We start from the raw sequence: 16,231 nt of genomic DNA on the forward strand, positions 1-16,231 counted from the left end.
CCATGGCCGCTGAGCCTGCGCGTCCGGAGCCTGTGCTCCGCAACGGGAGAGGCCACAACAGTGAGAGGCCCGCGTACCGCAAAAAAAAAAAAAAAAAAAAAAAGGATTCTACACGGATGCTGACAAACCCAGTTTCACAAATTTTAAACCCCAGTGATAGGAAACCATCTACAGCAGATTCTCTTTGTTTATGGAAGCTATTTTCTACAATGTTCTCAAGAACACTAATTTGCAAATCCATCAATACCATAACCTTGTTGTATGTGTGTTTCTGTTTAAAAACACCTTATTTAATATACATTGTTGATTCACTAAACACTAGATAGTTCACGCCTGAGCAAAGCTTATCCAGCAAATGTATTTTCTCCGGAAGGTACATCACAGGCTTCTAGCGCTTAGGACCCTAGACAGCACTTCAGAACTATGCATGTGGACCACGGTAAAACAACAAAATCACCAACAAAAAGCACAAGAAAGTGTGAAAAACATGGCACTAAATACATCACAAAAAAGGACATTTGGGGGGAACCTTCCTACACTGTTGGTGGGAATGTAAATTGGTGCAGCCATTATGGAAAACAGTGTGGAGGTTCCTTAAAAAACTAAAAATAGAGTTACCATATGACCCAGCAATCCCACTCCTGGGCATATACCTGGAGAAAACTCTAATTCAAAAAGATAAATGCACCCCAATGTTCACTGCAGCACTGTTTACAGTAGCCAAGACATGGAAACAACCTAAATGTCCATCGACAGATGAGTGGATAAAGAACATGTGGTACATATATACACAAAGGAGTATTACTCAGCCATAAAAAAGAATGAAATAATGCCATCTGCAGCAACAACATGGATGGACCTAGAGATTATCATACTAAGTGAAGTAAGTCAGACAAAGACAAATATCATGTGATATCACGTATATGTGGAATCTTTAAAAATGATACAAATGAACTTATATACAAAACAGAAACAGACTCACAGACATCAAAAACAAAGTTATGATTACCAAAGGGAAGGGGGTGGGATAAATTAAGAGTTTGGGATTAACAGATACACACACTACTGTATATAAAATACACAAACAACAGGGACCTACTGTATAGCTCAGGGAACTATATTCAATACCTTGCAATAATCTATAATGGAAAAGAATCTGAAAAAGAATATATACACAGGGCTTCCCTGGTGGCGCAGTGGTTGAGAATCTGCCTGCCAATGCAGGGGACATGGGTTTGAGCCCGGTCTGGGAAGATCCCACATGCCGCGGAGCAACTAGGCCCGTGAGCCACAACTACTGAGCCTGCGTGTCTGGAGCCTGTGCTCTGCAACAAGAGAGGCCGTGACAGTGAGAGGCCTGCGCAGTGCAATGAAGAGTGGCCCCTGCTCGCCGCAACTAGAGAAAGCCCTCGCACAGAAAAGAAGACTCAACACACCCCAAAATAAATAAGTTAATTAATAAATTAATTTTAAAAAAAAAGAATATATACACATATGTATAACTGAATTACTTTGCTGTACACCAAAAACTAACACAAAATTGTAAACCAACTATACTTCAATTAAAAAATTTTTTAAAGGACATTTGTTTTAATCCTTGGGGATTTATGAATTCACAAGAGGAGAGATGCAACAGGAAGGCAAGATGTCACCTTGTTTGATCTGAGCTGGAACATGCATGTCAGATGATTCCAATTTTTTGCCACTTGGTGTATGTCCAGGAATAACCATTAAAGCGCTATTTATTTTGGAGTTACAAGTAAATTTTAGTGAATAGGGGAATTCACAAATATGGAATCCAGGAATAATGAGAATCTTATGAGTACTTAGGTTTTCAATTTTAAGAATATTGATCCAATTATAAGATACTTTTAAAATATTTTAAGTTAATTTTTACTGGCGTATAGTTGATTTACAGTATTGTGTTAATTTCTGCCGTACAGCAAAATGAATTGGTTATACATATATATACCTCCACTCTTTTTTAGATTCTGTTCCCATACAGGTCATTACAGAGTACTGAGTAAAGTTCCCTGTGCTATACAGGAAGTTATTCTTAGCTATTTATTTTATATATAGTAGTGTGTACATGTCAATCCCAATTTATCCCTCCCCTCCTTCCGCCTTGGTAACCGTAAGTTTGTTTTCTGCATCTGGGACTCTATTTCTGTTTTGTAAATAGGTTCATTTGTACCATTTTTTTTAGAGGTATCACCTCACACCACTTAAATGGTCATCATCAAAAAATATACAAACAATAAATGCTGGAGAGGGTATGGAGAAAAAGGAACCCTCCTACACTGTTGGTGGGAATGTAAATTGGTGCAGCCACTATGGAGAACAGTATGGAGGTTTCTTGGAAAACTAAAAATAGAGCTACCATATGATCCAGCAATCCCACTCCTGGGCACATATCCGGAGAAAACCATAATTTGAAAAGATACATGTACCCCAATGTTCACTGCAACACTATTTACAATAGCCAGGACATGGAAGCAACCTAAATGTCCATCGACAGAGGAACGAATAAAGATGTTGTACATATATACAATGGAATATTATTCAGCCATAAAAAGAACAAAATAATGCCATTTGCAGCGACATGGATGGATCTACAGATTGTCATACTTAGTGAAGTAAGTCAGAAAGAGAAAGACAAACATAAGATACTTTTTAAAGTCTAGAGAAAACTATAGGGATGGAGAAGGATCAGTATTGCCAGGGGTTTGAGGTAGGGATGGCATAACGATAAAGGGATGGCCGGAAGGAGTCTGGGTGGTGATGGATGGGACACTTCGGTATCCCGACTGTGGGGACAGCCACACAACTCTACGCGGGGGCTAAAATGCAAAAACTGTGCACCAAAAAAAGAAGTCAGTTTTAATGTATGACCATTTTAAAAATAAAAATGTTTAAAGATACGCACCAGGCTTCCCTGGTTGGCACAGTGGTTAAGAATCCGCCTGCCAATACAGGGGACACGGGTTCGAGCCCTGGTCCGGGAAGATCCCACATGCCGCGGAGCAACTAAACCCATGCGCCACAACTACTGAGCCTGCACTCTAGAGCCTGAGAGCCACAACTACCGAGCCCACGTGCCACAACTACTGAGTCCACGTGCCACAACTACTGAAGCTCGCATGCCTGGAGCCCGTGCTCCACAACAAAAGAAGCCACCGCAATGAGAGGCCCGCGCACTGCGACAAAGAGTAGCCCCCGCTGTCTGCAACTAGAGGAAGCCCGTGCACAGCAACAAAGACCCAACACAGCCAAAAATAAATAAAATAAAAATAAACAAATTTATTTTTTTTAAGTCACACAAGAAAAAATAAACTTTAAAAAAAAGGAAAAATAATTCATTGGCCAGTACACTTATGTTAAAAAAAATTTTTTTAATAAATAAATAAAGATACACACCAAACTGATAGCGTAGTCATTTCCCAAGACAGAAATGCAATGGTTTTAGGGACAAAGGGGGACACTGGTTTTTTCCTCTCAATACTTTCATAATTTTTTTTGCAGTGAGAATGCACTACCTGTTATTATTTTAATTTGAAAATCATAAATACGGCTTTTTTAAGATTTTTTTTTTACATGGACCATTTTTAAAGCCTTTACTGGATTTTTTACAATATTGCTTCTGTTTTATGTTTTGGTTTTTTGGCCGGGAGGCATGTGGGACCTTAGCTCCCCTACCAGGGATCGAACCCGCATGCCCTGCATTGGAAGGGGAAGTCTTAACCACTGGACCACCAGGGAAGTCCCATAAATATGGTTTTTAATTTGCAAAACATAACCCAAGCCACCCGGATGTGTTCCTAATAGAAATTAACATAAGGGGGGTTCTCAAGAGAACATCTCATAGCAGATACCACTTTCTTTTGGTACTAGAGACAGGGCCAAGAGCACGGAATCCTCATTCAATGCCAAGAAGACTGTTTAAACAAATAAAGCCAAAGATCGCACACACACACACAAACACACACACAAGGAGGGAACATCACTGTTATTTTCTCACCATCGGAACCCATACACTCAGCACAGCAAAAGGTATAAATTTCTTTAATACAGCTTGCTCTGTAAAGGGGAAAACACAGCATCCCTGGGCGTTTCATTTAACTTGATTCATTCAAAGTTGTATCAGGGACCACACAAGCTATGAGGTATGTCCTCATGATCCTCAAGGAGTTTGTTCTAAATCAGGAGTTGGCAAACTCTGGAAAGGGCCCAAGTGTAAATATTGCTGGGAGCCACGCGATCACAACTATTCAACTCTGCCTTTAGAGCACAAAAGCAGCTACAGATGATGCATGAATGAATGGACATGGCTGCGTGCCAGTAAAACTTTATTTACAAAAAAAACTGGTGCGGGTGGGCAAGATTTGGCCCCTGTTCTAGATAAAGGCTTTGACCACATATAAATTAAAAACTGAGTGAGACAGAGAGAGTCAAGAGTAGGGAATGGCCCTCTGTGAAGAAGGGCCTAATACCTTAGTCCAGGAAAAGAGCAGAGGAAAGGAAGAAAGAGGATGGGAGAAGTCAGACACAGGTGAAAACTCACCAGGAGACCGTGCCTTCCAGTGGGAGGCAAAACCCAGAGAAGTCAACTGGGGTGAGGCTACAATTGGGAGGTGAGGGATGACCTTCTCTAGAGCCATGGGCAAAGCGATGGAGACACAAGCCAGATGCCGTGGGCAGAGCAGTGGGGGAAAGGTGAGAGAGCAAGGGCGGTGGGGACCCGTTGGAGGGGAGGCTCGGCAGGGGAAGGCAAGAGGTAAGTGGTGAGTAACGGGGCCCAGGGGAGTATTGAGTGTTTATAGGCTGAAAACAGAAAGGCTCCTGGGTGGATGGAGATCCCTGAACAAACAGAGGGGAGAGAGCAGGGGACCCAGGTGGGTAAGTGTCCTAGAGAAGGAAAAAGGTATCTCCCCAAATGCAGTGATTCTCAACTCAGGAAAGTTGGTAATGTCTGGAGACACTTCTGGTGGTCATGACTTGGACAGGGGAATTGCTACTGGCGTCTAGAGATGAGGAATGGTGCTCAACATCTTAAAATACACAGGACAGCCCCCTGCAACCAAGAACTATCCAACCCCATGTGTTGAGAGCACAGAAGTCGAGAGGTTCTGCTCTAATCAAAAAAGAAAGGAAGTCGGGTTTCCCTGGTGGCGCAGTGGTTGAGAGTCTGCCTGCCAATGCAGGGGACACGGGTTCGTGCCCCAGTCCGGGAAGATCCCACATGCCGCGGAGAGGCTGGGCCCGTGAGCCATGGCCGCTGAGCCTGCGTGTCCGGAGCCTGTGCTCCGCAACAGGAGAGGCCACAGCAGTGAGAGGCCCGCGTAACGCAAAAAAAAAAAAAAAAGAAAGAAAGAAAGAAAGAAAGTCAACGATGGAGTGGAGTGAGGTGGGGACCCCAGGGGGCTCACCCCAATGACCTCTATGAGTAAGTGGGGCAGGGGCGAGGGGTGGGTCACCAGGAGGGAAGCAAAAACTGGGAAGAACCCCGGGGAGGTGACCATGCGAGCGGAAGTTCTGCTCTAAGGGTCCCGGAGCACACAAGAGAATACACAGGAGAAACATCCAGTGAGATCTGAAAGCAACATCTCACACCTCAACTAAACAACTCACTGCCCACCCCTCCACCCCCGCCGAAACTCTGTGGGTTTTCACTGTAATTAATCCCACTTCGCCTTCATTCTCTGACTTTGCAATGCCCCGGGTCATCTCGGGCCAGAGCGGGATCAACCCGAGGAGAAATGGAGGGGAAAGCCATTGCCCAGTTCAGCCAAGCCACAGAGACTCCATGGGGGGACGAAGTGGGATGGCACATACCATGTGACATCTGAGTCCTCAGTCCTTAAAAATCCCATTGATTTCCCTCTACCCCACCCTCACCCCAGCCAAAATGCCATATTGGTTGCTGCTGGAGATAAGCCGTCTGTAAAGTTTCACGCCCCTCCCCAAACCTTCAAAGGGCATCACATGCCATCTATTCAGTAGTATTTTGTTAACCTTTACCACAGGGGTGGGGAGGCTCAGACTCCAAAGAAGAACCTTTTATTAAGAAACCTTTTATTAACAGACTGGGGTTCTAATCTCAGCTCTGCCGTCTCGTCAAAGTTCCTCACCTTCCAAAAGGACAATAAACCTTACCTCCGAGCACTGTGGTAGGATTAACTGAGATTACCTATGCAAAGTGTATAGAACAGCACCCGCTGAGTGTTTGCTTATATTCTCGTAATTTAGGAGTTATTTGGAGAATAAAGCAGTTGTGACTTGGACTCCTGGGGAGGACAGGAAGGATAGGAGTTGAATCTAGAACAAATATTTATCAAATACCTACTAGGTGCCAGGGACTGCTCTAGGCTCTGGAAATGTAGCGGTGAACGAAAGAAACATAAACCTCTGCCCTTGTGGAAACTGTAAACAAGTAAGAAGCGGAAAATCCATCTACGGACCCCTGAAAGCCCAGGCACAAATCCACCATTAATTACCAAAGCTACCAGGAACAGAGAAGCAAGGAAACACACAGGGGTGAGCACGCACACACATACGCAAAGCCTAACAACTGGTCTCGGACTTTTTTAACAAGACCCTAAACCAACTGCCACCCTTCCTTCATGGAGCACCCACTGTATACCAGGGAGCTTGGAGACAGTGCCTAACTGGCAAAGGTGCTCAGCAAACCCGGTTTGTCAACTCCAGAGCCTGCGTGTGCTTTCTCACACCCCTGGCTCACCGTCAGGGAACTCAGGAGCTTCGGTTTCTTCCCTCCTTGACCCCTTTCTCATCATGACTGATCTCCTTTTATGGCGAAATCTGAAGAAGTAACCCAACAGATATTTTGAAGGCAGGGCCTCAGCCATCATGGTGGGAAACCCCAGCTATATTCTCTTAAACGATTCTTCCGTCCTTGACCTGCAGCCAGGAAGACCTGCTGTCAAGCCCAAGAAGGATGCTGGGATTTGCCTCTGGTGGCTGCCAGCACAGGGACACTCAGGAGGGAGGCTTTGGGGTCTGGAATGACCACAGGTTAGAGACCTCCCAGAGCTGACAGGTAAAACGGCAGAGGAGGGAGGTTATTAGGGGGACATGGGCCGTGGGCAGCAGTCCAGAGCCTTGGTCCCCTCTGGCACTGACTTTGGGGCAAGTGAGTTATGTGTCCTTCCCGAGCCTCAGTTTACTCCCTACAAAATGGACCAACAACGGTATCAGCCTCGAGAGGCCGCCGCAAAGGTCCAGAAAGAGGGACTTCCCTGGCGCTCCAGTGGTTAAGACTTCCCCTTCCAATGCAGGGGGTGCGGGTCCGATCCCTGGTCGGGGAGCTAATATCCCATATGCCTAGCGGCCAAAAAACCAAAACGTGAAACAGAAGCAACATTGTAACAAATTCAATACAGGCTTCAAAATGGTGCACATCAAAAAAATCTCAAAAAAAAAAAAAAAAGGTCCAGAGAGATAAGACCGACCAGCTCGTGGCATTTGGTGACACTAACTACAATAATCATTAAAGCCGACACTACCTCTGATACTACAACTGCGCTGTTGCCAAGGCGCTAGAGTTTGCCGCCCGATATCTGGAAGCAGAACCCAAGAGTGTAAACATGGACCTGAAGTCGGGGTAGCCATGGGTCTAGATACGAGGAAGGGGTGGGGGGGGGGTGTGGGATTCTACAGTTCCCCGCCCCGGGCAGCGTCACCTACCAGCAGGGACCCCCAAGGGACGCCCTCCCCAGTCCGTCACCCTCGACTCTGGCTCCAAACCGTCTGTACCTCGGGAATTTGGCTGTCCGAGAGTGTCCAATAACCCCACTTCTCGGAGGCGACTCAGGACGCGTGTCCCGTCTCCGGAGCCAGTTGGGCTCGGGGAGGTCCAGGCACGGCACAGGTCCGAGGAGCGCTCGGGGGAGGCGCCCGCGGAGGGGCGAGCACTGGGGCAAGGTTCCTCCAGCCCGGGGCCCGCACGCGGAGCGTGGAGCTGCGAGCCCAGGCGGGCAAAGGCCAAGGTCAGCGGCTTCCCGCCCCCCGCGAGGCTGGAGCTACCGTCCCGGCCACCCGCCCTCCCACGGAGGAGGGCTCTCAGTCCGCAGCAGGGGTTCCATTTTGGCAAAGGGTCCCCTCCCCACCGCGCTGGTCCCCGCCCACTCCCGGACCCCCAGACTCACCCTCTCCAGGGTACAGGTGGCCCGCGGCGCCCACCAGCAGCGCGGCAACGGCCACCAGCAGCGGCGCGGCCGCCGCCCCCCGCCCGCCCCCGGCGCCCATGGCTACGGGAGCGCGGGGTCCGGATGGATCAGAGCGCGCGGCGCCGGCCCGAGGGGTGCATGCTCCAAAGCAGCCGCCCGAGAGGCGCTGGGGGCCGCGCGTCCTTCTCTTCCACGCGGGCGGCCCAGGGGCCGCAGCCTCCGCCCGGGAGGGTCCTTGAAACAGCCCCAGGAGGGGTGCGCGGCCTCCGCCGCTGCAAATCCGGCAGCGCGGCCCGGTGGAGGCGGCCCCGACTCCGGGCCACCGCGGCCCGGGCCCCGTCCCGCGATCTCAGGGCCCCGAGCCCGGCGCTGCGCCCCTGCCTCCCGGCTCTCGGCCCCGAGCGCTCGGGGGCTCAGATCTTCGGACGCGCGGACAAACGGACGCGCGGACAGGCGGGCGGGCACCTGGGCAGGCGGGTGGCGAGCGGGCGGCGGGAGCGAGGGCTGCTCGGCCCGTAAACAACGCGGCCCGTCAGCTGGGCCCCGTGCGGGCCGCGGGAAAAGGCGGCGCGGATCCGGATTCGGAAGGGACTCGGCGCCCGGGAGAGGCCCGAGAGGGGTAGAGGGAGGACCGGCAGGGGGGGAGGCGCCGCCCCGCCCCACCCGCCAGCGTCCCTATCCTGGGCCCCGCGCTGGAGGCCCCCGGCGCGCCCTAGCCGAGGGGGCGCCACAGATCCCTGCCCAGCCGGAGCGCCCCTTCCAGCCCCGTGACTGCCGTCTCCGAGTCTGGGGGCGCCCCAGATGCCCGACCCAGCGAGACGGATCCTGTGTTTAACGTTTTGCTATTTTGTTCATCATGGGACTTTGGAAAATTCATTTTGATTTTTTTAAAATATTGCATTAAAATATTGTTTATCAAGGTTACTCGGTTTTTTGTTACTCCCTTAAATGTTGCGCTCGCCTCCCCCTCGTCCCAGTCCCGCCAGCGAGTCTGGTCCTCGCGGGAGCCCTGTCCTACCCCGAGTGCTCCCCCGCCCAGCGCCAGGCCCCTGGGGACAGCCACGTGCACGCGCGCCCCGTGCGTTCAATGTACTGGTGGCCTGGGCCCCTCCGCGCGGTCTGTGGTTCAAGTTGGAGAAATGACCCCTTGGAGAATGTGCAGAACCTCGCAAAAGTGCAAACCAGGCGGTGGAGATCTTGGATATGACACAAGTGGACACACGCAGTTTTTCAATACTGTAGACCCAGAGTCCTCTCTCTGGATCAGCCTCACCTGTATGATGCATGTAAACAATACCTGCAGGTCAGATTTGGGGAGTTGCAGGAGAAATAAAGTATGACAAAGCACCCAGCACAACTCTTGTCTGAGGGCATTTGTTCTTTCTCTCTATTCAACAAATATTAATTTGCCAGGAGCTGGGCCCAATGTCCTTTTAATTCAAACCTATTTCTGCTTTCCTGCCTCTCCAGTGTCTGGCTTCACCTCTCTGTCCCAATGAGCCTTCCCTGACCACTCTTTGCAAACGCTCCCCATCCCTTCCTCCCTTTGTTCCCCTCCCTGTTCTTGACAGCACGCCAGTATCCCTACCTGAAATTCTGAGTTCTTGTGTGTCTTTGCCCCTCCCCAGGAAGGCAGAAATCTTGTCCGTCTTGTTCACTGTTTTATACCCGGTGCCTGACATATCCATTGCTTAATAAATATTTGTTGAATGGAAGAATCAACACGCAGTAAGTAATGCGGATTTGCAGGGAGCAAAATAAACACCATCCGTTTCCTTGTAGACCTCACAATCCAGTGGGGGAGAAGGCCATTAATTATACATAAGATGTGTTATAAGGTGCGGTGGGGAGACACTGAAGGATCCTCCGAAGAAGTGATTTTTGGACTGAAATCTGAGGATGAGGAGGAACCAGCCCAAGGAAACAGCAGGGAAGTGTTCCAGGTAGAGGGAACAGCATGTGCAAAGGCCCAGAGGAGGACAGGCCGGTGTTCTCACAACTGAACCAGGCATTGTAGCTGGAGCACAGAAAGAAAAGAGGGGAAGCTGAGCTAGACAGGGTAGAATCTTGATATGCCATGTGAAGGGCTGTCCCCACCACCACCTTTATCCTGAAAGCAACGGGGATGCATTAGAGGGTTTACACCGAAAGGTTAACACAATCAGATTTTCTTTCCAATAATATCTCACTGTGGACAATGGGGCAAGAACGGACCCACGGAGAACAGACAAGAGGCAACTGCCGTCCCAGAGTACCAAGAATTGTGGGTCTGATCAATGTTGTTCCCCTTCTTTGAGGGGCTTCCTTCTGATCCACAGGGGCCCCCCAAAACCACCAACAATTCCAGGCCAGTGGCATTTGCTGAAATTCCAGGGGACATGATGCTCTCTGGAAATCTTTCAGGACGCAAGACTTCCATGTTGGGTATAAAGTCAAGAGAATCATTGTAGTTGTGACTTGCTGGATGGAAATGAAGACACACACACTTCCTGAAAAAAACTCATTGTTTCTTTTGTAAACCACTGTGCCCCCCCAAAAAATACAATCATCTAAAAGTTGAAAGTCAACCTCTGCCTTTTATTAAAATCAATAGAATGGAAGTAGAAAATCACCATTTGCTAATCTCCAAAATAATTGGTTCTGGCAAGAGCCATCCACGAATGCTAAGTGATGGTTGGAAGTCTGAAAAGTAACAGGGTATTTCCCGCGGTCTGCAAGTATCTCTCTGCAGAACGCTTGTCAATAATAAAAGAAAGGAAAAATAGTAGCTTCATGGAGGAGAAAGCTGGCTTAACTAAATGATCGAAGTTGCTCTTGGATTTTCTTCTGTAATAAAAGATATTACTGGAGCAATTGGGGAAGACTGAAAAGGGTGTGTCAATTTGACAGTGGTATTGTATCAATATTAATTTTGATCATTGTACTGAAGTGATGTAACAGAATGTCCCTGGCTTTAGGAAATACACACTGAATGAAGTATGTAGGGGTTAAGGAGTATAATATCTGCAACTTACTCTCAAATGGTTCAGAAAACAAAAATGAGACAGAGACGGAACAAAGCAGATATGATAGAAAGTGTGATAAAATTGGTAAATCTGGTTAAAGGTGTGCATATAAGGATTGATTGTACTATTCGTGCAGCTTTTCTGGAAGTCTGACATCATGTCAAAATTTAAAGTTTTGAAAAACCATTTGGGACTTTTTGTTTGGCTTTGTTTTTCTTAGATTGGCTTTGGTCTGATATTTAAGCACACCATACTTTAAAGGCATGATGTAATGAGAGAGATCTTTTCATCTTTCATGAATATAAACACCAAATACTCTACTTTTGTTGTCCATCAAGGAGGGCTAAGGGAGGCCCACCACCACCCTGCTGGGGTCTTCCTTTAGCGGGTCCCTCTGGGACAATCTCCCTCAATCTAGCAGTTTTCTGTTACATTAAAGCAGGAAACCAAATGTAAATCCTGACTCCTGTGTTGTCATGGAAACCTGCTTTAATACATTACATTTAGGAGTGGGGGGGAAAAACTGCAAACTGATTTCACTTGTGAATAGCAGTGCAAAAACACAGCAGTGAGAATTTACCAACAGAATCAGGCAGAAGATTGAAAGAACACAACACCTATACCAGGATTAAGTGGACCTTGGGCCAGGAGGGCAAAGATGGTTCAATGCTAGGAAGTCTTGTCATCAAGATCACAGTATTCGTAGGTCCAAGGAGAGAAGGTACAAGAACATCGCCATGCTACTAAAAATGTATTTGATGAATTCCATAGCCATTCAAAAATGAAACCATAAGACTCTGCAATTTGGAAATTTTGTTTTATAATTGCAAAGTAAGGAAAATCTCTTTAAGCAAGATGCAAATCCCAAATCTAAAATCTAAAAATAGGGACTTCCCTGGTGGCGCAGTGGTTAAAAATCCACCTGCCAATGCAGGGGACATGGGTTCGAGCCCTGGTCCGGGAAGATCCCACATGCCACAGAGCAACTAAGCCTGTGCACCGCAACTACTGAGCTCGAGTGCTGCAACTACTGAAGCCCGCATACTTAGAGCCCGTGCTCCACAATAAGAGAAGCCACTGCAATGAGAAGCCCGCACACTGCAATGAAGAGTAGCCCCCGCTCGCCGCAACTAGAGAAAGCCCACGCACAGCAGCAAAGACCCAACGCAGCCAAAAATAAAATTTAAATAAATAAAATAAAATAAAATCTAAACACAACAAATCTGGCTATGAAAAAAATAAGTTACATGAATAGTAAAAAAAAATCCATGCATAAAGTTGAACGTCAGATTTTTAAAAGTGAGAAAAATATATGCAACTTAAGTGACAGATAAAGGGCATGCATTATAAGATCTTACATAATATATAATACATAATACTAATTTTTTCAGTGAGGAAAAAAAAAGCCCAAACTCTTATTTGCCAAAATAAAAATGGAAAAGGACATGAATAGGCAGCTCACAGAAACAGACCACTGAAAAGAAAAAAAGAAGGAATACCAAAGGTATTCAAACATATAAAAGGATGTTCAGCCTTCTTCATAGTTAGAGATATGCCCATGTCATTTTCACTGAGTTTGCCAACCGTCAGGAAAACGGGCAGCACAACGTGAAGATTTGTGAGAATACATTCTCATCAACACTGGTATAAATGAGTTCAACTAAGGGGTGTGGCAGCAGGGAGATTTGGCAAAGACTTTCAACATGTAAATTGCATTGATGCTTTTTCCCACTGGCCTCACTTCTAGGAAATTATATGCTGCACAAATATCCTCCCATGGGTGTAAAAAGAAGTATTCTCAAAGATAATCATTGCAGCACAACCTGGAATCACCCTAAATGAATTTTCCCCCCAAGAAACAGGGAGACCTCTACGGTCTCCTCAAAATGCCTCATCAATTCAAATATTTCAATTTTTCCTTGTTCTTTCTCTCTCTTTTCTTTCTCCTCTGATACTACTCACATATGATTTGCATTGACAAGTTATAGTAACTCGTAATATTCTCATATTTTCTCCTGGGTTTTATTTTTCCTTTGGGGGAACTTTGAGGATATAAAGGCAGGGTGTGAAATTGGTATAAGACAACAGACATCCTGTGCTTACACAGCTTGATGTCTGCCCATCCTGGTCTCATGGGGGTTTATTTCAACACTTCCACATAGCTCTGTCATTCGTAAAGTCTTCATTTCTGACCCTTATTCAAATACACTGGGCTATTGTTTTCATTTGCTTTTTCTTATTGTGGTAAAATACACATAACATAGAATTTACCATTGAAACCATCTTAAAGTGTACAATTCAGTTACATTCAGTACAATGTTGTGCAACTTTTACCACTACCTTGTTCCAAATTTTTTTTTCTTCACCCCGAACAGAAACTCCATACCCATTAAGCAATCACTTTTCATTCTCCCTCCCCTCAACCCCTGGCAACTGCTAATCTACTTTCTGTCTATACGGATTTGCCTATCCTGGACATTTCCTATAAGAGGGATCATATATTATGTGACCTTGTGACTTTCACTACTTAGCATAATAGTTTTCAAGGTTCATCCATATTGTAGCATGGATTAGTGCTTCATTCTTTTTTTATAGTTGAATGACATTCCATTATCAATAGATGTGGATATGGATTTTGAATCCTCAGACCTATTCCATGATCCCATTTTGCACCTACACTTGAAACCACACTTTCTGAAATGTACAGCATGGCTGAGTTGCAACCCATGGGAATTTTTGAGTGTTGGGCTTCTCCTGGTTTCTGATGCTACTGGGGCCATTGTCCAAACTGAGGCTTCATCTTAACCAGTTTCAGAGAATTTAGATTGTAACTGGACCTGACAAATAAAATGCTTAGGAGATGGATAAGCTTCCGAGACGAACTATTTGTACCTGAATAAGACAAAAATATTAAGGAAGTACTGCCAACTAAATCTAAAAGGATTAACACTGTGGTGTTTGCCTCTCCTTCTGCATCCTGGCCTCCTCCCAATGTAGTTTTCAAGAAAGATGAAAGACGGGATGAAACTCAAGTAAAATATTTTTATTTCTCAGAAACATTTCCTTTCATTGTTGCAATGTCCAGGACTCTTCTCTACTGGCTTAGAGTGACAGTTACCCAAATCTAGATGGAAAAATATACACATAAAAATTATAATTGAAAGAAAACTGTTTCCCAGACTCACAGACATAGAGAAGAGACATGTGGTTGCCAAGGGGGAGGGATAGAGTGGGAGTTTGGAGTTAGGAGATGCAAACTATTATATATAGAATGGGTAAACAGCAAGGTCCTACTGTATAGCACAAGGAACAATATTCAATATCCTGTGATAAACCATAATGGAAAAGAATATGTAAAAGAATGTATATATATATGTTTAACTGAATCACTGTGCTGTACAGCAGAAAGGAACACAACATTGTAAATCAACTATACTTCGATTAAAAATAAAGTAAAATAAAATAACTGTTTTCTAACATAAATATAATAATGGAAAAATATTCTGTGGGGTTCTGTGACCTTTTTAGAAAACAATGAGTTAAATCCACAGGTACAGAGATGACAAAATCTCCAAGATACATAGTATTACACAAAAAGAATTAAGTGAAGAATAGGGTAAATGGAGTGCTATCATTTGCATTTTAAAAGGGGAGTAAACTACAGCCACACAAATTAGCATATACACATTCACAGATGTGAATGATTTCGCAGGAAATATCTCTCAAAGAAGGCACAGGAGCTGGTAATCCTTTTTTATCTGTTTGGATTGTTTTAACCATGTATGTGCATTCTCTTTTCAAAAATCAGCATAAGACAGAGACTTTTTTCAGAATAGCATCATCATATCTACGAAGAGAAATAAAATAAAATACAGAGGAAAAAATTTAACAGCAATAGCTCTGACCCGTATTTTTAAAAAAACTATAGTACTTTTTAAGGGGTCATAAAATAAGACTTGAATAAATAAATAAATATGCCTTATTTCTGGATAAGAAAACGGAGTGTTGTCTAAGGGCCACCCCTCCCCCTCCAAGAAAATAATTTACAGATCCAATTTAAATCAAAATCTGTATCTAAAAGAATATAGGGGGATGGACTTCCCTGGTGGCACAGTGGTTAAGAATCTGCCTGCCAATGCAGGGGACACGGGTTCGAGCCCTGGTCTGGGAAGATCCCACATGCTACGGAGCAACTAAGCGCATACGCCACAACTACTGAGCCTCCGCTCTAGAGCCCGCGAGCCACAACTACTGAAGCCGCGCGCCTAAAGTCGGTGCTCCGCAAGAGAATCCACCGCAGTGAGAGGTCCCCGCACGGCAACAAAGAGTAGCCCCGCTCGCTGCAACTAGAGGAAGCCCGTGGGCAGCAACAAAGATACAACGCAGCCAAAAATAAATAAAATAAAATAAATTTACTTTAAAAAATGAAATAATGCCATTTGCAGCAACATGGATGGACCTAGAGATTATTATACTAAGTGAAGTAAGCCAGAAAGAGAAAGACAAATACCATATGATATCACTTATATGTGGAATCTAAAATATGACACAAATGAACGTACCTACAAGACAGAAACAGACTCCCAGACATAGAGAACAGACTTGTGGTTGCCAAGGTGGAGGGGGGTGGGGGAGGGATGGATTGGGAATTTAAAATTAGCAAATGTAAAGTATTATATATAGGATGGATAAACAGCAACGTCCCACTGTATAGCACAGGGAACTGTATTCAGTATCCTGTGATAAACCATAATGGAAAAGAATCTGAAAAAGAATGAATATATGTTTATGTATAACTGAATCACTTAGCTGTACAGCAGAAATTAACACAACATTGTAGATCAACTATACTTAAATAAAATAAATTTTTAAAAATAAATAAAATAAAATGGAAAGCATGGGGGAGGGATGTTTTGAGGGCACCGTTCAAGTCCACTGTGCCACTTATCTGAGTGCAATCTTGGACAAGTCCCTTCATGTCTCTGGACCTCAATTGTGCAATAGCCTCATCTTTAAAACGGCACCTACCTTGTACCTTCA

At 45.4% G+C, this 16,231-nt stretch overlaps 1 protein-coding gene across 4 annotated transcripts in view; it reads right to left on the reverse strand.

Annotated features, from left to right (window-relative positions):
* Window positions 1–8,680, reverse strand: part of INSR (insulin receptor) — a 130,603-nt gene extending 121,923 nt beyond the window's left edge. For 2 of the 4 annotated variants that reach the window (XM_082623573.1, XM_082623571.1), the window contains exon 1: window positions 8,166–8,679. In XM_082623573.1, coding sequence (XP_082479699.1) covers window positions 8,166–8,265 — 100 coding nt within the window. In that variant the 5' untranslated portion in view covers window positions 8,266–8,679. Of the gene's footprint in view, window positions 1–7,704; window positions 8,048–8,165 lie in introns of those variants that run through there. The other 2 variants (XM_082623572.1, XM_082623574.1) reach the window with 2 other exon arrangements.
* Between the last annotated feature and the right edge of the window lie 7,551 nt (window positions 8,681–16,231).

The sequence above is a fragment of the Mesoplodon mirus genome (genome assembly GCF_964341445.2).
Source record: "Mesoplodon mirus genome assembly, chromosome: 5".
Classification (NCBI taxonomy): domain Eukaryota; kingdom Metazoa; phylum Chordata; class Mammalia; order Artiodactyla; family Ziphiidae; genus Mesoplodon; species Mesoplodon mirus.